Genomic DNA, 25,557 nt, shown 5'->3' on the forward strand with positions numbered 1-25,557 from the left:
CACCCCACTAATTATAATGTAAGCTAACCTTTCATATATATATGTATACATATGCACATACATACAGATATATATATATTTTCCCCCTGTCATTGACTAAAAATTCCTTTCCCTGTGACATTATGCCAAGGACCTAAGTGACTGCCCTTTACCCTACAATGGGTAATGATATGAGCATCATTTATAAGGTATAGTCTTTGGAATAAGAAAAAAATTCTGTGTAAAACTAAAGATGCTTTAATATTAATATTTTTTTTTAAAAATCACACTGTGGAACCACTAAAGATAACCTTGCTGATACCAGGCAGCAGTTGACAAAAGCATGATGGATTTTTAAAGCTTGAAAAGGAGCATTATCCTTAGATTGCATACAAATTTGAAAGTAGATCCAGAGAGTTAATTTTTAAATGTTAACATATTGTCTAATAAAATGTGCTTAGATAAGGTTCATTTATGAAACTTAAATAGATTCACCCAGTTTATTGTTCACTGAATTTAAAATTTACTTTTCATATATGTGTCTTGGTGTTTTTATTTTAGTAAGATTGTATAGGCAGATAACATTCTATTTAAATAACTCAAGGTATTCTGCAAATTCAGACTAAGTCTTGCCACAAACACAAAAGTAGAATTGCACTCAGAAGGAAATGGAAGTGTGACCCACTTGAAAAAATAGAAAAATTCATTCCAGAGAGACTGAATCTTTCAGAACAAACACAGTCCCACTCTGTGATTGAAACTGCTAGTTAATACTTTATAGTGGTTATCAATTTCAGTGGCATTGGTAACAAAAAAAGAAAAGAAAAATGTCTGTTTTTAATTATTTAAACACCCGTATAGAAAAAAAAAAAATATATATATATATATGTATACTCTTTTTAAAGAAAACAGAACTTGCCTCTTGAAACTTAGAATTTGCAAGAAAGAATTTTTTAAGTGCATTGAAGTTTAATGCGTTCACCACTTAGGAATCCTTACCGCTTGTGAGGATTAAGTGAAATACATAGTACTGTTTATCATGTGAATTATTTTAAATTAAAGAGAACTCAGTTCTTTACTTGCTCTATACCCAATCTCTAATCCTTAAATCAGGAAATTATTGGCAGTTTTTATTCTTCCTTTATTCCTGTCTTATTCCTTCCTTCTTTCCTTCCTTCCTTCCTCCCTCCCTCCCTGCCTTCCTCCCTTCCTTCCTTCTTTCCTTCCTTTCTGTCTTTCTGCCTTCTTTTTTAAAAGTGGCACTAGGTTATTTCTATTGATTCTTTAGGAAGAATATTTGTTTCCTGCAGATGAATTCTATCTTTTAAGAAAAGAGAAAACACTCTTGTTAATTGAGTAGACTAAGATACATCCATATTCCACATAATATCTTTTATTTGAATAGACTTGCTTGTACAAAACTTAATCAAAATGGGATTATGTAAAGCTTAGTGTCACACAGGAAAAAGTTTATAGATATTCCTAGACAATTCTATCATGAGCTATCATGCCATAAAAGGTAAAATAAGACTAGAAACTTAGCAATAATAAGCATGCCTTGAAATTTTCTTAGTCATTTGATGTATATGTGTATATCTACACATGATATTTCCATTTAGATCCAACTGTATTAGAAAATGACTTGGTTTTCTGTATTTGGTTATATTTTTATACTAAGTACATACGCCTCAGTTACATGAGTGGCTTGATTTAAGCCTAAAAATATCCAAAATATAATGTAAAATATTGTATATATACTACTGCATGTTAAAGTTGATATAGTCTAGTTATCAAGTTGAACTCTCATTATCCCTAAGCTTCTTTAAAACTAATCTTCATTCTAAAATAAAAATTTGAAGCCAAGTTGTAGAAAGCAAAGCAATGTACAATCCCTCTTACAACAATATAATTCAAGGAAACTAAAAATTAAACATTAAAGCTATCATCTAATTAAATTCAAATAACGCAAATACCTATAGATACATTTTTAAAAGCGTCTATTTGCAAAGACAGTCACCAATTGTGCTGCTGAATGTGTACAGAGAACAGTAACCAGAGAATTCTTTTTAAAAATATACACATATACATAATTCAAGACGAAAAATAAAGAAAAATGTAAGCGGCCATTAAATAAATAGGAATACAAGCTATGCTCACATATTTATATCTATGTGTTCTAATATGTAAGTTTATATCTTTATTCAAATATTATAAATATAATATATACATTTAAATTTAAAAACACATAAATCAGTATACAAAGGCAAATGTATTTCGTCTCTGACCTGCTTGACAAACATCTTGGAAGAATTTCTTATTTTTATAACATGTAACAAAAAGTTATTGGATATCTGCTTTTAACCATGATGGAGTAACTGAAACCTTACCATACCCCTATAATTTTTTTTTAAACAACAGAAAACTGGATAAAATATACAGGCATTTGGATTTCATCAAAATTAGTAACTTCAACTTTTCAAGGACACTTTGAAAGGGAACAGGAAAATGATAGACTGGAAGAAAATATTCTCAATACTTAGATCTAAAAAAGGACCTTTATTCAGCATATATCAAGAATTCTTACAACTCCATAGTAAGACAACTCAATTTAAAAATGAGCAAGATTTTAAACAGACATTTCACAAAAGAAGATATATTAATGGCCAATAAATACATGAAAAGATGTTATTAGTCATCAAGGAAATGCAATTAAAACTCTGTGATGGTTAAAATAGGATAATACCAAATGTTGGAAAGGTTGTGGAACAACCAATATTCTCAAATATTGCTGGTGGGAATGTAAAATCACACCATCTTTGGGAAATAGTTTGGCAGTCCCTTATAAAGTTAAACCTACCACACAGATCAGCAGTCCTATTCCTAGATGTTTCAAAGGGAAACGAAAATATATGCCCACACAAAGACTTGTACACAAATGTTCATAGCAGTTTTATTCATAATAGCCAAAAACTAGAAACAGTGAGATTTCATCAACAGAAGAGATAAATGGACTGTGGTAGAGGCGTGTGATGCAAATCTACTCATCAATTAAAAAAAGAACAAACTACTGATACATACAAAACAGAATGAATTTCAAAAACAATATGCTGAGCAAAAAGAAGTCAGACACAAATGAATATGTACATTATGATTCTATTTACATGAAATTCTAAGAAATGCTAACTAATCCGTGATGACATAAAGGAGCTCAGTGGTTGTCTAGGGTCAACCTAGAAACCAGTGGGCAGACAGCCAAGGGGCACAGAGGAATCTTTTGGGGATGTTGAAAATGTTCTATATCTTGATTGTGTTAACAGAGGTGTATACATTTGTCAACTAACTGAGCTATACATTTAAAACAGATTCTTTTTGTTATATCTAAATTACACATCACTAAAATTTATTTTTTTAAGTTAAAATTTTTTTAAGTTTGTGTACTAGATAGAAAAGCAAGTGTATTTGTTCTATCAGCATGTTTCAGCTATTACCCAATGACCCTAAATTCATTAGTTTGGTGAGCATCTCAGATTTTGAGTGTGGTGTGCTGACGTTTTAAATTATACCTGTTTTATTTTTATAATACTGCAGCATAAAGCAAACCATTCTGGTGAAGGAAGAATTTTCTATTAAGGAAGGCTAAACAAAATATTGAGTTGAAAGAAATGCCTATATAGTCTGCCAACTTGCTTTTGAGTCATATTTTATGCCAGTTGATGGCCATTAACCAAATAACGTATACAGAATATAATCATTTTGTGCTTCTCTCTTACTTACAGACTTTAGCTCCATTTGCTTCCTAAAAAATAGAAAAAAAAAAATGTATGCCTTCATTATAATTTAAAAAGCCATTAGCATAGAATTTCCTTAGAAAAATACACGCTATTCATGTATTCAACTATGTACTTATAATCTAGATTTTTGCCATCCTGTCAATGAGTGGAAATACGTGTTTATGATCCAAACTAATGTTTGGTTCATTTTTATGGCAGTATGGAGTTAAAACCACAGCATTTATTAAAAACAAAATAAGAATGTTTTCCCTGACTCTTCTTTGCGTAATTATGTGGTTTAAGTAAAATAACTAGCACTGATTATGTGCCTTTTAATTAAATCAAGTGAAAATCTGTACTAACTAAACTATTTCCTGAGAACATGATAGGTACTTTGGACACCTAACAACAGGCATAAATATTTTCAACACTAAAATTAGGCAGAGTAGGATATATTTCTCACACGAATCTCCTTGAATCATAGAAATCCATTTCAGAACAGTATTGCTAACTCCCTTCTTAATCAACTATGCATTTACTCAAATTAGGCCCAGGTTTTGTTTTTCCCGCCCCCTGTGGAAGATACTACCTAAACAGCTTTTCTACCTTAATGAGAATTACTGTCTTTCACAAATCCCAGTTCAGCCTCCCTATAGATCTCCCCAATTTTTATCCCTTTAAATAGATTAAAAATAAAGGGCTGCCTCTTTGTCTGGGGCATTCTCTTACTTGCGACTTCTATGGTAAACAAGGACCATGCTAACCAAGAGACAAAATAAGATGGAAAAGAAAACAAATGACCAAGAAGATAAGTCATTTTAAAACACAGACTGAATCTGACCAACATCTACTTTAAAAATGATTAAGTGTTTTATATAGGTAGTGATTTGTAAGATGTGTTGGGGAAAAAAATATGTTGGTTGGATATTGTTGAAACAAACACTTCAAGGGGTTGTTTTGGTTTTTTTTTTCCCACCTACTTGGTACTTTGCAGTTCCAGTGCCTTAATGTGTTTTACTTCCTTTCTAAGTGTCTGACACTTGTCCAAAGGTCAAGACATAGGGCATGTATCTCATGTGACTTTCTGTACAGGATATAGAATTTTTCTCAGGATTATTAGAAACTAAGTACAAATATAAAAAGAAAGACAAGATGCTTAAAAAGCTTATGTTAAATCATAAAATTTAGCCCTGGAAGCTTTAAAAAGGGCATTCTAAGTATTGAATGTTAGTTTTTTTCTTCCCATAGATGAAAGAACAAAGAGGTATTCTATTTTTCTCTACAAAAAATAAAACTATATTCTCATAGTCTAAGCCAAAGATATCTGTTTCTCATATAGAAATACTGTAAAAATGAATTTTAATAGATTAAAAATTACATATAAATAAACACTCTAGGGAAACTATGAGTTCCTTAAAACAATTTATTATTCCTTAGGAAATCCAAAATTTTCTGAATAATCTTAAAATTTATAGTAGGTTTATAATATTGCAAGGTTAGGTTTGAGGCTGAGGTGGAGTTGTCACAATTTAAAAATGATCATTTTTACTCCACTTCCAGAAAACAGATCTGTGTGGTAACCCCATGACATACCTTCTTATTACATTAGAAATGAAATGTTTATTTTAAACACATTTTATCTCTAGTCAATAGTCTAGGTTGGTTACAGGTTGATATTGTAAACAGTCTGAGTTTCTACTTGAATATATAGAGAATCCATGGTGAATTTGTGTATTTTTCCTCTCCAGATTTACCACCAAAATTATAAATTTTACAACAGTATTGACTTGACTTCTTTGTTCCCCTAGGGCCAGTGGTAAACCCTCACAAATGGATTGAGATAATAAAAAAATCTACGTATTTGAGATTCTGACAAGATATAATATCCCCAAGTGCAGTCTTTCCCCCATAACTTTGTTTTTTATCCAATCCAGCACTAATGTATGCAAGCATTTTTGGGAACGTATCAGCAATTATCCAAAGACTATACTCCGGAACTGCCAGGTACCACATGCAGATGCTGCGAGTAAAAGAGTTCATTCGCTTTCACCAAATCCCCAACCCTCTGAGGCAACGGCTTGAAGAATATTTCCAGCATGCATGGACTTACACCAATGGCATTGACATGAACATGGTACGTATTTCTGTTTTCCAAAACTGGAGCCCCTCAGGCGTTATAGCTACAGCCAAAATGGAAAAGCCAGTCTCACCAGCTTTGAACCCCTTGCTTTTGTTTCCCTCTCTCAGATGTTTATTTTCTCCCCTGGAGATAGTCTTTCATTCTCAATTCATGGCATTGCATGGTGCTATATCTAGTTACACTGTGTGGCAAAGGCATTATAACATGATGCAAACTGATATAACTGTGTGTATTAGAGCTCCCACTTCTGGTTAGGGAGAGCATTGCTAAGTTGGGACTAGGGCTTTCACCACTTGGTTTAGCTGCCAGCACCCAAAAAAATAGGTGGACCCATGTGCATTAAGACATTACAAGTAATAATAACTATAATGCCCCCAAACAGAAATATTTTTTTAAAATAGGACATTTTGAGGATTTGTGGGAGAGGTTAAGGAGCTTAAGTATACCATAAACATTTTATAATAGGAAGTTTCATGTTTCTGGTAAGGACAATTTTTCTATATTTTAATCAATTAACTATGTGCCCTTTTACTGTACCTGGTTTAATGCATCTTTCCTTTCAAAGGGGAAATATGGATTCCTTCATAACTCTTAAGCAAATTCAACATCAACAGTCACTTTTCATAACCCTTCCCTCCTTTATCAGTGCTCAAAAATCAATACAACTAATAAGATTAATTGATCCAAAGAGCTTCTTTTATTATTAGGAGAATTACATACATCTTTTTGACCTAGCTATTTGGCTATAGAGATTGATTACTAAAGATAAATTATATGATAAATATAAGTTATATAGCATATCATAGACCTATTAAAAAAAGATTAGAATTATAGTACCTTCCCATCTAGCTACTCCTCCACTGGGTAAGGATCCTGTTTCTAAAAATTCTTCATAAAATGATATCTTTAAAATTTAACGACGTCAACAGCATGATACAATTTTTGCATAAGTGAGCCTATGCAATTTAAATTGACTTTTTTTTATTTGACCAGCAATATCCTAAAAAAAAATGAAAAGATTCAAAATTAGCAGTTAAGGTACAGAAAGCATTGCAAATATTGCCCAGTTTGAAAGATATATTTTTATATGATGTTTATCATAGCTGTGCATGATTTATTTGACGGAGAAGTAAGAGCATGCCATTATAAAATTTTTAATTTGAAGAGCTAATTAATCAGCACATTTCATACAAAGCCATAACTGAATCCCATGAGTTATTTCTGATTATCCCAAAGTTACTTGTGAAAATTCATTTGATAAATTGATCTCACCAAGGTAACACTTTAATCTCATAAGAAAGTACCTACAAATTGGTCACTTTTATGTACTTCCATCCATATTATTGTTTAATGAAGATATCAGCATTCAGAAACTATTGGGGATTCTCTAATGCTGGGTTGGCTGGAGCAGTGTCAAGAATTTTTAATCAAAACACATGTCGCTCAATTTTGTTGTTCCATACTGCCAGATTATTTCAATAATCATAGTAAAACAATTATTTATTTCCCCTCTCCATATAACTCTAGTTTCATGACCATTTTTTTGTGTGATAAAGTCTATTTTGTGAAAACTATTTACCTTTCATTGTTTGACTCTATTACCTATGAATATGGTTTATATACCACTTGCCTATTTACAATGTACTTATGAAAGATTTATCTCTTTCCTGTCTGCTTCACACCTTAATACATGGAATCACAACACCCACCGGTAAGAACAGGAGGTATTTATATCCAATTTAATTCTCGTGTAAATTGTGGAGAACACCCTTGTTATCTGTCAGGCTTAGAGCTTGTTAAATGATTTCCAATGTTAGTTCTGATTTTTTTTGCATGATGTAGCAGAGGAAATACAAAGCAAGAAACTGGGAAAGATAACTTGGAAGAGGCCAAGTACAGAATAGAAATCCTTAACTTTAACAACGACTTGACCTCTAATAATGTTTATATAAAGTTTCCCCTTCCCCACAAAAAGTCACTTATCTGCCCCTTCCTTCACTCTGGTAAAGGTTATAGGTATACGGTTTGCATTAGATAACTGTCATAAAGAAAATGTCATTCTCTTTCATCATCCTCTATTTTCATGATGTAGGTGCTTTTCTTTCCTCTCATCTGCATGCCTGTCTCACATGATCCTGGAGTGTGTGAGCTCTAAACCATGTGCCACTAAGTCTTGCATGTGGTTTTGAGAGCTTGACTTTGCACGAACTTCTTGTTTGTACACAGTGTCTACATTTCTCATCTTGTGACTGCAATGTGAGTAAAAAATCAAAGTGCAACATAACTCTGAAAACTCAGCAAATGGAAGATGCTTGCTAATTAAGAACAATGTGCAAAAGAAAGTTGATTAGAATAAAGCAACTGTACTCTTAGACTCTTTAGAGGTTAAAAAAAAAAATCTAAGTGGATTTTTTACCTCTAACACCACATCGTTAAATCCCTGTGTCTTGTTAGTTTATTGTTAACTAAATTGTAATTTAATAACAATTTAAAGTGATTTAACTTTACGTATTGTGATACATAAAAGTACATCAAACTGTTGTATTTTACATCAGCATTCCATGTTATTTCATTTAAGTATAACCTTAAATATAATTTCTCATGAAACATTTCAGGTCATTTTTGCTGTTTAACCATGTCCAAATGAAGTATAAGATGTTCAGTCACACTCTATTAATTGACCTAAAATTATTTTTCATAACCCAAAATATTTGATTCCTTGATAGATCATAAAACATAAGAAAGAATTGTAGCCGTATTCCTTATTCCATAAGAAAGAATATGTAGCCATATTTCTTACTTCCTGCATCTTTTGCTTTTTGTGAAACAGCTATTACCAGAATGTTCCAGTACCAAAAGCATTCTGGGAACACTTATGGGCTTCCTTTCAGTTGAACCAAATGGTTAAGGTTGCAAAAGGAAAGGGGTCAGGATAATGAAGCTAGTGAAAGGAAGGTGTTCTTTTGCATATTATGTCAGGCTTAGGCGTAGTAAAAATTAGCTCAAAAATGTCCATAGGTCAAGTCTGGAAAATCCTTTCCCTTCTGCAATACTTTCTCAGATTAGGACTGAAAGCATCTCAACAAATTTCCCCAAGTTAAAGCTGTCTTATAACCCAAGCTGAAACTTTCAGACATTATCCAACAGTGATTTTAGTTACATCATTGCCAAACACAGAAAATCACCTTCCATGTCATTGTAGAATCGAGCCATGCACACAGAGGAGCATGGCTTGAATGAATAAAGGCACCAATAACCATGATCTATCCATCATTCTGGATGGAGAGAAATAAATCACTTATGACAGAAACCACTCCATAATTTAAAATTATATTTGCATGGAAGAAAAGCCTTTATGAACATTCAATGAAAAATGTTATTCCTTACCTAAAAATGCCCCCCTAGTAATGCCTGAATACTAGAAAAAAATACAGAATAAAAATTCAGAAGACCCAAGTACTAGCTCTCAATATGCCACTTTTCTTGGACAAGTCACTTAACCTCTCTGCAATTTCATTAAACATGTCATTTTCAAATAGTTTTAAAGTGCCAAAACTGCATTTGCTAAATGTGTAAAACAATTATCATGGCAGTTTTTCTGCTTGAGGATGTAGAGTCTAACCTACCTGCTGCCTACTCTCTTGCTCCCTCTGAGTCTCCTTTATGGAACATTTTCTTCTGCTTCGAATATTATTCAAAAACCACAGAACCAAGTGAGTGGTAGAACTGTGGAAGGCAGAGAACCCAAGGGGATCATTTCAGGTAAAGACAAGGATGGGAATAGAGGCACATATGTGTGACATCCAGGGCAGAATTAAGGCAGGTAATCCAGAAACAATTTTGTTTAATTTATTTTAGGAAGAAAGGGGAACAATTGAGTATTTTTTATAGTCTGGGACATTAATGGAGAAAAATTTGAGAAACACTTGTAGAAAGGAGTTGGAATAAGAACCTAGAAAGAGAAATAAATTCTTCAGCAAGGCAGATAGGTGAGGTTTCCTTAAAGATAGGCAGGAGAGAAAAGAAAAATGGTGATGGCATTGGTTTTGAGGAATAAAGGGCAATGGCACTCAATGGCACTTATACTACATGGTCCAGTCTCCTTGATCAAGCAGAGACTAAATGAATTCCTCAGAAAGGAGAAGGTGTAGGGTAGGAGAAGAGTTGAACAAGGGAGAATTTTTAGAGATTTCAATCAAGAGTCAACCTAGTCGTCTAAAATTGCTTAGAACCCCAGTAGGACTCTGAGTGACAAAACATACACTTATAATGGACCCAACAAGCAAAGCCAATCAAAATGGAAAGGAAAGTAATGAAGAATGACATATTGTTTAATAGAAATTCCTACTTCATGAGGCTGATGTTATTGCTAAGGAGCATTTTAATAAAAATCTGATTTCATTTCCTTCCATGACTCTTTTCCTGCTCCTCTGTTATCTGCTAACTCTGACTACTGACCATAACTACTACTACTAACTGCTTACTACTACTACTAACTACTATCTATTTAACTAGTAACTACTAATATTAACCTGCATCTACAATCTAACTCTACTGCATCAAACATTTTGTTGCATCCATTCTCTATACTTATTTAAATAACTTCATCTGTGCCAGGCCTTCACATTCAAATACACTCCACTCACGTCCTGTTTGATACACCATAGTGAAATGTAATTTCAAGCTCTTTCAGTATGTCCAATTAAGCAATGCAGATAAAATAATCCTTGTGACATTAAACCCCATAGGAAATATAAAGCAAAATTTATTAAATAGCATAGCTTGTCTCTACCATAATATTTTTATCCCCCTTTACCTTTTTCTAATGACCCTTATATACTGAAGTTGATAAATACAGTCAATGAAAAACCTTTGACTAGTTCATCATAGAGCTAAAATAAAATGACTACAAATATGATGCCCTTCATGTCTGACCACCCCTCCAATGGGGACCCTGTTTTCAAGAAGTCTTCAGAAAATAAAATCACTCATGTTTAAAGATATCAACAGCATAATACAATTTTTGCATAGGTGAGCCTACAATTTAGATTGATATTTTTTATTTGACCAGTAATAGTTTAACAAAAAAGCATCAGTTCAAAATTAGCAGTCAAGGTACAGAAAGCTTTACAAATATTGTCTAATTTGAAAGACATACACTTCTTCTCTACACTCAGGTCCAAATGGCCTAACAAGTAAATCCACCCATTTAAAAAGGGAACATGGAGATTGGCAAAAACCTGCATTTAAATGATAATGACCCTGAGGATTGGTGACATCTTTTAGTTTTCTGTAAAGAAATACTTAGTTACTACTTGGGAGTGGAATTAAAGTAATGCTGTTTACAATGCACCTTAAAAGATGTTTTCATCTCCATGCTGATTAGTTGATAGGAATTGCCTGGCTCTGCAAAAACTGGATAGGTAGCAAAATTTTGCACTCACAAGAAATCTACTATTAACACACATACTTGCCAACTGTAGCCAGCACGTGAACCACAGGTGCTTAAGAAAGGGCAAGTCACACGTCCTTCCTATTTTTCCCCAAGGCTATTTATCCTAAAGTCTCAAAAATGCCACAGAGCACAACAAATACCATCTGGAGCCCCCTGACATGAACAATATCAAGCTTAGGACAAGCATCTGGTATTTTCAGGTTACCAATTGTATATGCTCAATCATGTTTCACAAATGATGATGGTCACTTCAGCCTGGTCTCCAACCATCAACAAGAAAGACTTATTTACATCTGACACAGTGCTGTTTTAATGCAAAGCAAGTTCATCAACGGTGGGATCTGATCTTTAGCCATTCCTGAGTCCAGAGAAATAATGACAGCATGGTCTGGGGCTTTACACATGAAAAAGAGTCATTGCAGAAATACCATGCTGAGGCGATGAACACACTTCTATGTCTCCATTTGTTAATAATGTTCCTCTCACAGTAGTACGATGGCGGAAATGATATCTCAAGTTGTTTTTCAACTTTTGAAAATTATGGTACTATTCAAACAGGACTCGAGTGCAATTTCTTATGCTGAAGAGTGTGATGTGTTTCCAAATACTTTCTTTGGAGTAGTAGAAGCACAGGAGTAATTCAAGCTCAATTCAGTTTAGGATCAATTAATACTCAACACAGGTTTAGCCAATAATAAAAAATAGAGACATCAAAGTTCACTTTTAAAATATTCTTTGGAAATATGAATTTAGGTCGACTAAATTAAAATATTAGAGGAACTCAGCACTTATCAAACCTAATAAAATCAAACCATTCACAATTCTCCCAAAATAAAAGTCCAATATTTACTTTAGTTAAAGAATTTTCTGAGACATTACCAATAGCCTGAGGATTTATATTGAAAATGGATATGTAAAGTTCCACCCGATATACCAGATATTTTAAATCATTTTTTAAAGGTGAAAATAAGCACAAGTAGTTCATCTAATCCAATTGATTATATAGCCTTAAGGCATCAGACTCAGGAAAAGTACATATATTTTCATTGTTTTTCTTGGTTTAGACATATTGCTATCCATGGAGTTGAATGTGGATGGAAAAAAATATATAATCATGCCTCTTTCATGCCAGATATTCCTAAAGAACCTATTTTAGTGTGCATCTTGGGCTCCTATTAGTCAGGTGGGCTACCCCCAGTAGAACTCTACACTCATCTTAAGGACCATCTGATAAGAATCTTCCTCACTTGGGGTCCAGCACCTCATATAGTGCATTTTAATGCTCTGAAGCCATGCTAAATCATTTACACATGTGCTGTAGATCATTTTTCCCACTCTACTGGTCATCTCCTTAGATCAGGGTGCTCTACAATACACACGAAACTGAAACAAATCAGTAGTTAGAAACACCTACCATACTGGGAGGGAAAACCAAAGACTCAGTCCACACAGGTGTAATTATTGTACTTGAATCATAGAGGTCCATGTCGAGCCATTATCTAGTTTTGACTGTGAGTCACAATATGTGGACGCTGGGAAAATCGGGCCTTAGTAGTGTTTTCTAAGATGGGAGCTTTGGCCCAGATTCTAACTCTGATTTTACCTGCGTTATCTATGAGCTGGGCTTAATATTTAACAGTAGGTAACACCAGCAATGAGGTCAGAGCATTATAATAAAGTAAGAATAGTTAATCAAGATGTTTTTTTCTATGAATTACTTATTCACAACATTTTTGCATAGTTTTTCGTTACTTTTTTCTTCTCATTTTTTAAGAACTCTTTATAATTTATAGACAAAGAGTTCATTGACACTTTATCTGCCGTCTATATTGCAATTTGTTCCTAATCTCTTTTCAATATGCTGGTTTTGTTTAGGGTATCTTATGAATTTTAAAGTGTTTTTGTTTTTTAATATCATCCAATTAGTCAACTTTTCTTGTATAGTTCAGAGATCCTGTCCTGTTTTACAAAGGTCTCACTAAACCTATGGATTGTACAAGTAGTTTCCTAGGTTTTAAGTTTTGTTATATGATTTGGAAGAAAATTCTGAATCTGTTTGAAATGTAGTTCTGTAAATTTTCTTCACATGAATAGAAGATAGTACTTTTTCTGTTGATTTTAAATACTACCTGATTTACACATTAAATTATTAGGTATAATTGGAATACATATCTTTACTCCCAGATTGGCTCTATTTGTCCATTCCTATGGCAATATAATAATGATTTATACTTAGTGGCTTTATACCATACTTCAATTTCTGACAAATTAGGTCAACTCTTACTAATCTTGTTTTTTTTATTTTGGGGGGCATTTGAGAGTTTATTCTTCCATATAAAATATATGACTATTTTAACTCAGTTACAACAAACTCCATGTTGGGCTTTTGAGACAACCCAAAGATCAGGTTGTCAAATCTGGCACACAAAAATCAGAACTTGTAACCAATATTAAAGTTTACTAATAATTTCAAGAATATATGTAATCATAAGGCATAAGCAAAGCATAGAGATCCTTCTTTGCATATTAGTATGTGTTCTGTCTCAGATTTAACACGGGAGGTCCCTAAACTGTGTATGTAATGACATAACACTTAATCAGAATGAAACTTTTTGGTCATTAAACATTCTGGAAGTTACATAGCTTACATGACATTTTATAGTCTGGAAGTTACATAGCTTACATGACATTTTCCAGAAAGTCATGTCCTATAAATCTATTGATGACATTAAAATAAATCTGCTTTTGAAAGAACATTAGCCTAACAGTTATTAATAAATTAAAATAACAATAATAGTAAAAATAATATGAGCTATAATTTAAAGACTCCAAGATCTTAAGAAGAAGATACCAAGTGCTTTGCAAGCCTTCAGATCAGTTTATTCCAGTACAAGCTGCCTTTGAAACTTATTTCTTATGAGTGAGGAGTGAACACAGGGATTCTCTTTAATGGGAAATTGTTGGTGGGTGAGTGGACGGATGTGACTGAATACTTCCCAACTTCTGTATCATCTGTGAAGAGACGGTAGAGAAAAGTCTAGTTCTGGGTAGAAGATAGATAAAAGGCAGCTCATTCTTTAAAGTTGGGCAGCAGGATCTTTATCACACCTACTTCTACCTGAGCAGGTTATTAACACCATTCACAGCCAGGTCATGCTGCATTTCCCTGTCGATAGTATATGTTAAAACCAGACAACATTTCTTTTGCAAAACTTCTATGCAACATTAATTTTAGTTAATGTAACATACACTGAATTTTGTCACAGCTTGTTCACTATCCTAATCAAACACAAGATTTAAATAATGTAAAATAAAATGATCCAAGATGAAGGTAAAAAAAAAACAAAATCTACTGATGAAAGTTTTGTTTATCATAAGCAATTTAAACTAGACACATCCTGCCAAAAACACTCCATAGATAGGAGCTGCCCCACACCCTTAGTGTGCTTGCCAGGAGCAGGTCACTAATCTTTGTCATTAGCTGGTCACTTTTCTTTCCGGTATTCCTCAGCAAGGATAGAGAATGAACTGTATTCCTGTTGCTAACCCTTTCCTTTCTATTAATTTTATATTAATTTTTACATAATTTTGAAATTTCAATATTAAATTCTCATCTTTGCCCCATGTTAAAATCATCTGAAATATGTTAAACAAATTTTAGTGCTTCAGACCCACCCTACAACAATTAAACCAGAATTGCTTATAGCTAAGTCAGAGCATCAGTATTTTTATATGTCTATTCTAACATGTAGCCAGGATTGAGAGCCACTGATTTAGATCCTAAAAAATTACATCTCCTTCAACAAGATTTTATAATGTTCTTAGAAATTTTTACCTTTGTTATTAAATTTATTCTTAAATTTATATAGCTTAGTCAAACAAATGAAATATATTACACATTTCCATTTTTACCTGCTTATAAATAATATATAGTTAAACTATTTATCTTCCTTATAGCCACCTCAACAAATTATTTGCCTCATTCTTTTTTTGTTTGTTTGATTAACTCTTGAATGTTCTAGGTATGCAATCATATCAGCAACAAAAAGAGATAAATTCATTCTCTTTTTAAAAAAATACTATTTATTTTCTTTATTAGTTCACTAGATTCTCCCAAAAAATTTCAAATAGTAATAGCTGACTTTATGAAAATAGCTTCACCATTAACACTAATATTTAAAAAATATCCTTGCATTCCTGAAATAAATCCTACTTGGTCATAGATTTTTTTGATACTTTGTTGAGTTTATCAGCTAGTAAATTATTTAGAATTTTGCAACTATTTTATAGTGATATTGATCTATAGTTATAAGCTCCTTTTTTATTATTTAAATCCACTTTATTGTTATTTACTTTTCCCTTTTTTTTAACATCTTTATTGGAGTATAATTGCTTTACAATGGTGTGTTAGTTTCTGCTGTATAACAAAGTGAATCAGCTATACCTATACATATATCCCCAAATCCCCTCCCTCTTGCGTCTCCCTCCCACCCTCCCTATCCCACCCCTCTAGGTGGTCACAAAGCACCAAGCTGATCTCCCTGTGCTATGCGGCTCCTTCCCACTAGCTATTTTACATTTGGTAGTGTATATATGTCCATGCCACTCTCTCACTTCGTCCCAGCTTCCCCTTCCCCCTCCCTGTGTCCTCAAGTCCATTCTCTACGTCTGTGTCTTTATTCCTGGCCTGTCCCTAAGTTCTTCAGAACATTTTTTTTTTAGATTCCATGTATATGTGTTAGCATACGGTATTTGTTATTCTCTTTCTGACTTACTTCACTCTGTATGACATACTATAGGTCCATCCACCTCACTACAAATAACTCAGTTTCGTTTCTTTTTATGGCTGAGTAATATTCCATTGTATATATGTGCTACATCTTCTTTATCCATTCATCTGTCGATGGACACTTAGGTTGCTTCCATGTCCTGGCTATTGTAAATAGAGCTGCAATGAACATTGTGGTATATGACTCTTTTTGAATTATGGTTTTCTCAGGGTATATGCCCAGTAGTAGGATTGCTGGATCGTATTAGATGTAGTTCTGATGTATTTGTGGGGAGGAAGGTGATCTCCACGGCTTACTCTTCCGCCATCTTGAAGGTCTCCCTATAAGCTCTTTAAATGTTAGAAAAAAATCATCTGTTAAGCCATGTGGTCCTGGTGGTTTTAATGGTAGTTCTTTAATCACCATTCTAACCCTACTATGGTAATTATTTATTATATTTCTTTCTTAGTCAATATTAGTAATTCATATTTTGTGAAAAATTCATCCATTTCATCTAGGCTTTCAAAGTTGTTACAAAATTGCTTGTAGGATTCTCTTTTAATTCATTTATTCAGTCTTTTCTGTATAAGTAGGTACATCTGCCTTATCATTGCTAAATTTGTATATTTTTGTTCTTTCCTGTAGCAGGCCTTTGAAAGATTCATTTATTTCACTGGATCTTTTTCAAGGAATTAGCCTTTGGATTAATTTATTCTTGCTACTATTCTTTTCATTTTCAGCATTTGCCTTCATTACCCTCTTTTTTATTTCTTTGTATTGTCCTACTATTCTTAACAGTTGTTTTAAGGTTTTTCATGTTTGAGTCTTTCCTTCTGTAATATCTAAGACATTAAGACTATATATTTTCCTTTCAATGCAAGTTTTTCTGTGTTTCCATGGGTTTTGACATGAAATGTTCTCCTTCTGTTGCTTTGTAAATTATTTCTTTTTGGATCCAAAGGTTATCATAGAGTGTGGTTCTTAATTTTCATGTACTTCTGATTTTTTTAGTCACATTTTAATAATTTTTTTTCTTGTTTTTTGGATTACAGTCAGAGTTAAGGGACTCTATAAACTTTTCTACTATTATAAATGTTTAAGCACTCACATGTAGTGCAAAAATTATCTATGGTTGCATTTGTTTAAAATGACTCACCTTTATAAAGGTTTTCCAAAGCATTTAGCTTTATTTTCATGGGGATGGGGCAACCCTGCTCTCTTTCTTTACACACACTTATTTCATTCTTTTATGTGTAGTACGATTGAATTATATAATTTCATGAACAAGTACAGCTGACATAAATAGGTTTCAGAACATACACAGCTGGTTTGTAACTCAACTGGTAGAAGTAGAAATGTGTAGGGACACAACAATATGTAACATTCAGAGCGTTGGGTAACGAGAATCAACATATTTTACAGAAGCGGAATCTAATAGGTGGAGGAAGAGAACTTCTACTATTTTGAGAGCTTCTGCTACTTTGCAAAAGTTATATAATTGCTGATACAACCATCAGTTTCCTTAGAAAGCAATTGAATTGCTGTCTAGCCTTAATCTTTCTGAGGAACAAATTCCCTAACTGGTACAAAAAGAAAATGGCATTTATGCTACATTTTTATTCTTTCTTACTTACTGATAAACCAATAAATAAAATGAGTGGGAAACATTTTGTATTTCACCATACTAGTAGCGACTTTTGAAATCTTATCTGATGAACAGCTATGGCAAGTCACAATAGTTGAAAGAATCCTGGAGTAAGTTTGGAGTCTTAATTCTTCCACAAATAAAATCCCTTAATGCACTTATACTTCAGCTTTCACATGAAAAATGGGGGAATCACCATTCTATATTCCTTATATAAGTTGATGAATCAAAAGAAGATTTGATTTTAAAATATTATACACGAGAAATTTTTCTGAAACATAAAACTAGATCCAAGTTCAAAATGGTATATCAAGTGTGAAGTTATACTTAAATCACTCTTTTCATCACCTGGCAGATTGCACCTCCCTTTTCCTTTGTAAGCAAGCTCAGGTCATCTACAATCAATCCACTTGTAAAAAAGTATTTGCAAAAAACATCCATTCATCCACTGTGGTTAAATTCTGTCCATCCCCTCCTTCATTCCCTCTCTCAAGTAATTGGGCAGTTGAGGGGAAGGTCCTGAAATTGCGTCTCAGGATACTGGTCCCTCCTGTTACCTTTAGAAGCCCTAGTGAGTTCCAAGGTTTTCCCCTGAGGCCGTATTTCAGAAATCCTAATGCATCCTTTTAAGTCAGGTTTTTGCTGATTTAGCACAAGGACTCCAGAGTTGGAGTAGCAAGAATATGTATGCAAAAGTAATAAATCCCCTCTGCCTACACATCATCACCCACACTCCAACTCATCCTAGGCCCCGACTTAATTGGGGTCAGGTTAAACTTTGAGTGTCCTTCTGAAAGCAAAGGAACATCTCATAGTTATGCTGTTAGCTGGGGATGGGAACTGCAGGAGAGGGGAGGGGAAGATGCAGGAGGGAGGACTGTTTCGTTTTTCAAGGAACCTTTACTTGCACCAGAACTTGTTCAGGACTTATGACATTGTTTTCCATGTCTATGTGCAGTAAGATTTTGCTCTGCTCATATGTTTTTTTCCTAAATGATGTAACCATATGATATATGTTGAAAAGTTGCATGTAGAAAATTAGTTAATTTTCCCAAGGCTTATAAAAGCCCTTTAGTCATGGATTCTACAATACCCTGCTTTGCCAGCAGTCTGGCCAGATACGATGGCCCTATGCAATAAAATAATAAGCCGCATGAAAGTAAAATAAGAAAGTAGATGAAAAAGCAATTTGAGCTTCAGACTAGGACTATATATATTTATATGTTTAAAACTACTAAAAGAATCTACCTATCTTGATTAGTGGTTAAATGTGTAATGCCAAGGAAATATGAAAAATATGTGCTTCCTATCACTTAATGTTAAACCATAATCATAGAAATAATCTGGGATGACCTAAAAATTATGGAATCCATTAAAGAAGAATATTAACTTCTAGAAACAACAAAAAGCAAGGTTCAGTATATTTTAAGTGCTAAAGATTTATGAAGCCTAGAGTGCTCACATAGCAAGCAATAATTCTATTAGAATAAAAAATGCTATAAAATATTAAGGTTGTACTCTAGGGGAGAAATTTAAGATTTGATATATTTCTTGCATAATCTATTTAATAATCATGCTTGAGATTTAGTGTTTCATAAGGAATGTTAATTTGTGTTTTGATTAATCTTAATTTGTCAAGATTTACATGTATTTAATGACCCAATGAATTTCCCCAGAAAATTTCCTAATGTCAGTTATCACAGTTACCAAAGTTGTTTCTATGATTAATTTACTATTTAGGGGAACCATTTGCTACACTCAAATTGTTTTTCTCAATGTGCCCTTTTTAGCCTCTCTTTAGGAATGTCCCTCTCTGCAGCTATGCTAAGTGAAACAAACCAGAAACCATTCATTACACCATAGGTCAGCTTTCCAATACTATCTAGATAAGGGGCATCTGTTAGAGAATATATTTTGATTTTTTCAAAAGCAAATACAAGACTTTAAAACACTACGGAAGGGGGTGTTTTTTTGGTAAAAACTCAATTGTTGACGCTCTTCCAACATAACCTAGAAAGTGTGCATACCACCAAAAGAGAGTGTTTTGTGATCCAGGCTAAGAAACAGCAAACACTGAATCTTGTATCTTGAATTTGAGGAAGGAATAATAGGGTTTGATAGATGTTTTCTATGGCATAGTTATTTCCATTTTTGCTCTCTCTTTGTATAATTTCTTCAGTTTTACTTTGATTTAATACTTCTGTCTTGTTTTGTGGTTGCTGGGTGGTTCTTGTTTGAATGTCCCTAAACTTTGGGCTCTCTAATGCTAAGTTATGGGATTGATTTCTTTTAATAATCACAGAAAGCACTTCATACTCAAAAGAACAAATGTCTCATTTGTCTTACATAATTTGAGAGTTCCACAGAGTTTTGTCTACCTAAATTCAAGTAAAGGGAAGTTAATCTTACATTTATAAAATATTCAAGTGACTTTATATCATAATTAAGATATGGAATTTTTATCAGCCTTGAAAAAATGTTCTGGAACTTTCAGGAACTTTAGAAAAGTGAAATTAGAGCTTTTTACTCACCTTAAATTAACTGTTCCCTTGAGGGTTCCTTTGAACAACCATTAGTATTGTAAATGTGCATTATAAATGTCCAAATTTGGCCTGAAAATGTGGGAAATTCTGATTAACCCTATAATTTTTTTTAATCTGAGCATTTAGAGGCTTGAGGACCAGGGATATTTTCAGAACATGTTTTATTCATTGTTATGCTCTCATGCCTAGCATACTGCTTGGTATAGAGTAGATACTTAATAAATATTTGCTAAAAGAATGAGGACTGCTTTTCCAAGCTGCAGGCCGTGAAACTGATTCTGGGTGATGCACCTTAGTCTTTGAAAACAGGCTAACTCCATAAAACAATGGCTCCAGATGCACAGTGAAAGGTGCTAAGTACCCTCACAGCAGCTCCAGAGCTTGACAAACAAGAAGGTTGTATAGAGGGTAGCAACATGACTATAATAATCATTAAACCAGCTTGTGTCCTGGTTTGTACTTGTGTACTTGGCATAGATAGTCTTTTAGCCAGATCTGCTAGGCCTGGTAAAATGCCACTATCTGAGTGCTGAATGAGGAAGTTCCAAGTTAGGTAATTTAGCAGAGGAACCAAACCTGACAAAAAAAGGATTATCCATTGGAAACAAGAAAGGCAAAACGGCTGGGCCCAGTGGAAAGGGGTGCCTTGGATAAATATCCACTTAAGCTTACCCTTTCTTCCCACTCTTTTCAATGTTCTTCTACCTCTGTTCCAATACAGCCCCCTCTCTTATAACTCCCACTTTAAAATCCTCTTACTGAGGCATAAGCCAGATTCCGATGCTGCTAACTTATTTTAGACGTCCAAACCTCTGGGCTAGGAAGAGATTCAATTATTAAATCTTAACTTCTATTGAGTTTTACCTGAATGATCTATGTAACTGACTTAAGAAAATGAAGAAAGTCAGTTAAGGGCTAACACAGGAGAATTACTTAATCTAGACAAGTCCTTCAAGCTAAGATCTGTGTATCTTCCCCCCATGCAAGCAAAGTCCTCTCCATGGAACTCTACGGTACCTCCTACTAGAGGTCATTCTCTCCAGTGATTGCCACTCCTAATAGGTTGAGTGTTAGGGGCTGACAACATAGTAAAGACACTTGAGAAGAGAATGATGTTGAAAAACTTTCTCAAGTGCTCTTAAGGTTTTGTGGGTGATTCTAAGAATATTGGAATTCCAAGAACATATTTGTACATTGATTTAGTAACTGACCACTCTCAAAAAGGATTTAAGACAATTCACAGTGAAAACCTAAGTGAAAGTAACCCAAAATATTTAACACAAGTCAGAAACAGGAAGCAAAAGTTAGAGAGATGAAAGGAAAAAGAATTCTTAAACTCTCTTGAGGCAATGGAACACAAAATTTAGTGGTGAATTTCCTACTCACCAAAGAGACCAACGAGAAGAACACATTGGGCATGTATCTCTCAGTTTCTAGCAAACAGAATGTAACAGTTCTTTAGGAACAATAAATATGTGTGAGAAAAAAAAAAAAAACAGAAAATGCTAGAAGTAAACTTTCCACTGAACATCTACAATGCACAGGATGATTTACATTCATTATGACATTTAATTGTGGGCACAACCCTGTGAGGTAGATATTATTTTTACAGTAAAGGAAACTGAATCTCAAGAAAATTTAATTGACTTGACAAAAGTCACAGCTAGTAAGGGATGGAACTAGGACTTCAGCTCATGCCTATCTGATTCCATAGCTCATATCACACCCAGAGAAGTGAATAACCCCTACCTCTATCTCATCATCTCATCTGCATCTTCCAATTCAAAGCATGCATACACACACACACATGCACATGTGCACAATTTTTCCTTCTATAACCAGGCTATATTCAGAAAGTATAATTGAGAAACTTCAGGAAAATGACAGAAATAGCAGCTGTAAGCTCAGTATTCTCATTCCAACTACTATAACAGTAGCAATATCTCCATTTATGTGAAACATAAAATGCCTTTATAGATAAACCCTAAGAGAAAAATAGGCATATCTGTTACTTGGGCTAATGTTCTTTATGTTTTTATCTGTATGGGGACATCTGAGAGTTACACTGAGACCACAGTAGTGGGCTTCAGGCAGGAAAAATAAATCATATGCAAAGAATCCAGTGAACTGGGGTTTATTCCTACCATAGCACCTCCAAATAAAGTGGCCCCATTTCAGAAGACAGTGTCCAAACCTAGCTTAACTCTAGTCTAGCATCACTTGCCAAAGAATTGAATGTGATTAGTTTAGACAGGTAAAAGGATCAGCAAACTAGAGGGTTGCTTCCATGAGAGGAGCTGGGTTGTTTGTGATCCCAACAAAGCGTGGGAAAAGAGTCTCCAACTCCAAAGGCAGAAATGGGCAAAGACAAGTTACCATTCTGGAGAGGTCTCCAGTCTAAGTAGGCAATCTGACCGGTGTCCAGTCATGGAGGTGAAGCCTGAAGGTTACAGTTAAGGGGAGAGGTTTCAGATGAGTGCCTAGGAACTCAGGCAGAGGAAAGCTTAGTTTTTGGGAGTCTGAGCCAGGTAATACAGGAACTTTAAGATAAAAGTCTGAGTTTCTACGGCTGTGTGGAGCTGGATGAGCAGAGTCCTACAATCAGCACACTATTTATTGGTAACTTATGACAAATTCCAATATTGCAAAGGCTCTTATTCTCTGGCAAAGAAACACAGATGGATGAAGTGACTTGCACAAGCATCAGCCTGTGGCAAATTCATGACCAGAACTCATATTCTGTGGCTTTTCTTCTAAAACACCCTTGACCCATTTCTGTGGGTGACTCTACAATGAAGGAAATAAGACTGGAAACAGTGGCTGTTGTGTTTCAGGTCTCTCATTGATCCTTTTGTATCTCATCACAATCAGTCTGACCAATTGCATCACACAGTGGTCCTGCAGACGCAGGATCCCTGTGGTTACTTTAATATTTAACATAGTAAAAATTGTAAGTTAACTCAAATATGATCTAATTTGAAGTTCCTCTATGGGCCACATGCATTTGAATTATCTGCACAAATAATTTATTATTACTTTTAGCTATAGTGGACAGCAATACAAAGGTTGACCCAAAAAGGTAGGAAATCCTAAAATTACATTTTTAAGCACTATATAATGCCTTCTCCCTCTACTCCAAAGCATATTTAAATGGATCCATTTTTACTGACATAGGAAAGTCAACCTGAGAATTAAAATCTCTATATGCCACCCAAAATAGCTGACACATACAGAAGAGTTGAGTATCCTTGACCCATTGTATACTAGACACTTTTTTTTAATAACATAAAATTTTATTCAATTTAAATTGAGTAGCACTTGTCACAAGCTATTGTTTAATCTTTTTTTACAAGTTTTAATTTAGTCACTGAATAGGTTGTCAAAACAGCAGAGCTGTTAGGAGGTTTATGTATGCATCGTAACTTCTGGCACAATTTCCATTTCTGAAAACTGAACTACACTTTTAAAATATGTTTGCTGTTCTCCTTCCCTTTCTCTATTTTCAGTGCTTATCAAAATATTTAGTACTAATAATGTGCATATGAAACATAAATCTTCCAAGTATTTTTAGCTAAGGGCTAACAATATGGTATATGACACAAATACCATGGCTATTTCAGGATCATTATTTTTATTAATTATAACTAAGATGTGTACCAGAGGTAGTAGTGCAAATTGACTTGAGATTCCTTCTAAAGGTTGTCTTTCTAGTTGTACCACCTTTCATTAGTTATGTCTTATTAATCGTCACATTGCATTATATCTGTGCACAGTATGGTCTACATAACATAACGCAGGAAATGAGAAGCAGTGTGAAACGTTGTAGGCATTACATTTTAATGAGACAGCATTTGTGTTGCGTCTGAATGCCTGCAGTTAATTCAGAGAAAAAGTATTTGAGTTAAAATTCTGACATGTTCAGCAAAGCAAGTATTCATTAAGGTAGGCGAGGTAGAAGCATTGTAAGAACTCCTGTGTAACATTTACTACACCTGCGGTTCTGTGAATGCGAAATATACTTTATTTCAGGTGGAGGTAACCCTGTGCGCCGGTAGTATGAAACTCTTTCTTTTTTTTACTTCAGGTCCTAAAGGGTTTCCCAGAATGTTTACAAGCTGACATTTGTCTACATCTCAACCAGACTTTGCTGCAAAACTGCAAAGCCTTTCGAGGGGCAAGTAAAGGTTGCCTTAGAGCTTTGGCAATGAAGTTCAAGACCACCCATGCACCTCCAGGAGACACCCTGGTTCACTGTGGGGACGTCCTCACTGCACTTTATTTCTTATCCAGAGGCTCCATTGAAATCCTCAAAGATGACATTGTGGTAGCTATTCTGGGTGAGTGTTTTAGAATTGGATAGTCACAAATTCAGTTATTAGCTAATGCAATGCATAGTTTAAAATGATAGAAAAGAGGGCTTTCCTATTTATTTATGAGTACTAAGACTGAGGAGTAATTTTAAAGCTTTATTTAAAATTCAATTCAAATCAAATTAACCTTGCAGAAAATATGTTTTCTTGACTGTCTCACTTTTTCTCTGGTGTGTAAATGCTTCCATCTTGGCAGCTACTTAAGCTTTTGAGGCCAGATATATGAAAATAGTCAGCATTTTCCTTTTCATGTTAGAGGATCTTGGATTCATGATGAGACCTTATCACCTTAAATAAAATATATACGTAGTAAGCATACTTGCTAGCATGTGCCAATGCCCTGTCATGAAGTGGGTTTATATGTTGATGAATTTCATCTATTTGCTGTGCACTTTATGTGCTGTGTCCCATCAAACAGAATTATATGAGTCCTTACCTAGGTAATATAGGGCTATAAACTTAAAACCTAGGGATAAAAGTGGTGAGGAGATGAAAATTAGTAATAAGTTAAACTGGTTTGGGTGCAAAAGAAAGTCCATCTGTCCAATCTGCCTCTTCAAAAATAAATTTAGTCATTGCGAACTTGTAGGATTTCTTTGGAATATTAGAACAATGGGAAAGAACAAGGGAGCAGAGAGAAACGAGATCAGTTGCTGTCCTCTCTTATCCCCTAGCCAGTATGTTTAAGCCTCCGTCTCCCCATGAGAATACCCACCCCCAATGATTGTGAACATGTCCACTTCTTTTTTCCTGCAGATTAAATCTGGTTCTATTTAAATAACAAGCACATAAGTCAGTGATTTCCTTTCACTTGACGCTTGATGTTAACATCCAAAAGGACGAGGATATTGTCTGTTTTCTTCACTGCTATGCAGAACCAAAATGG

The 25,557-nt window shown here is 34.2% G+C and overlaps 1 protein-coding gene across 1 annotated transcript in view; it reads left to right on the forward strand.

Moving 5' to 3' along the window:
• KCNH7 (potassium voltage-gated channel subfamily H member 7) overlaps positions 1-25,557 on the forward strand; it is a 457,888-nt gene that overhangs the window by 393,428 nt on the left and 38,903 nt on the right. The window contains exons 8-9 of the mRNA XM_082395382.1: positions 5,684-5,883; positions 24,386-24,638. Coding sequence (XP_082251508.1) covers positions 5,684-5,883; positions 24,386-24,638 — 453 coding nt within the window. The remainder of the gene's footprint in view (positions 1-5,683; positions 5,884-24,385; positions 24,639-25,557) is intronic.

Source organism: Balaenoptera borealis, assembly GCF_965194805.1.
Source record: "Balaenoptera borealis genome assembly, chromosome: 6".
Lineage (NCBI taxonomy): Eukaryota > Metazoa > Chordata > Mammalia > Artiodactyla > Balaenopteridae > Balaenoptera > Balaenoptera borealis.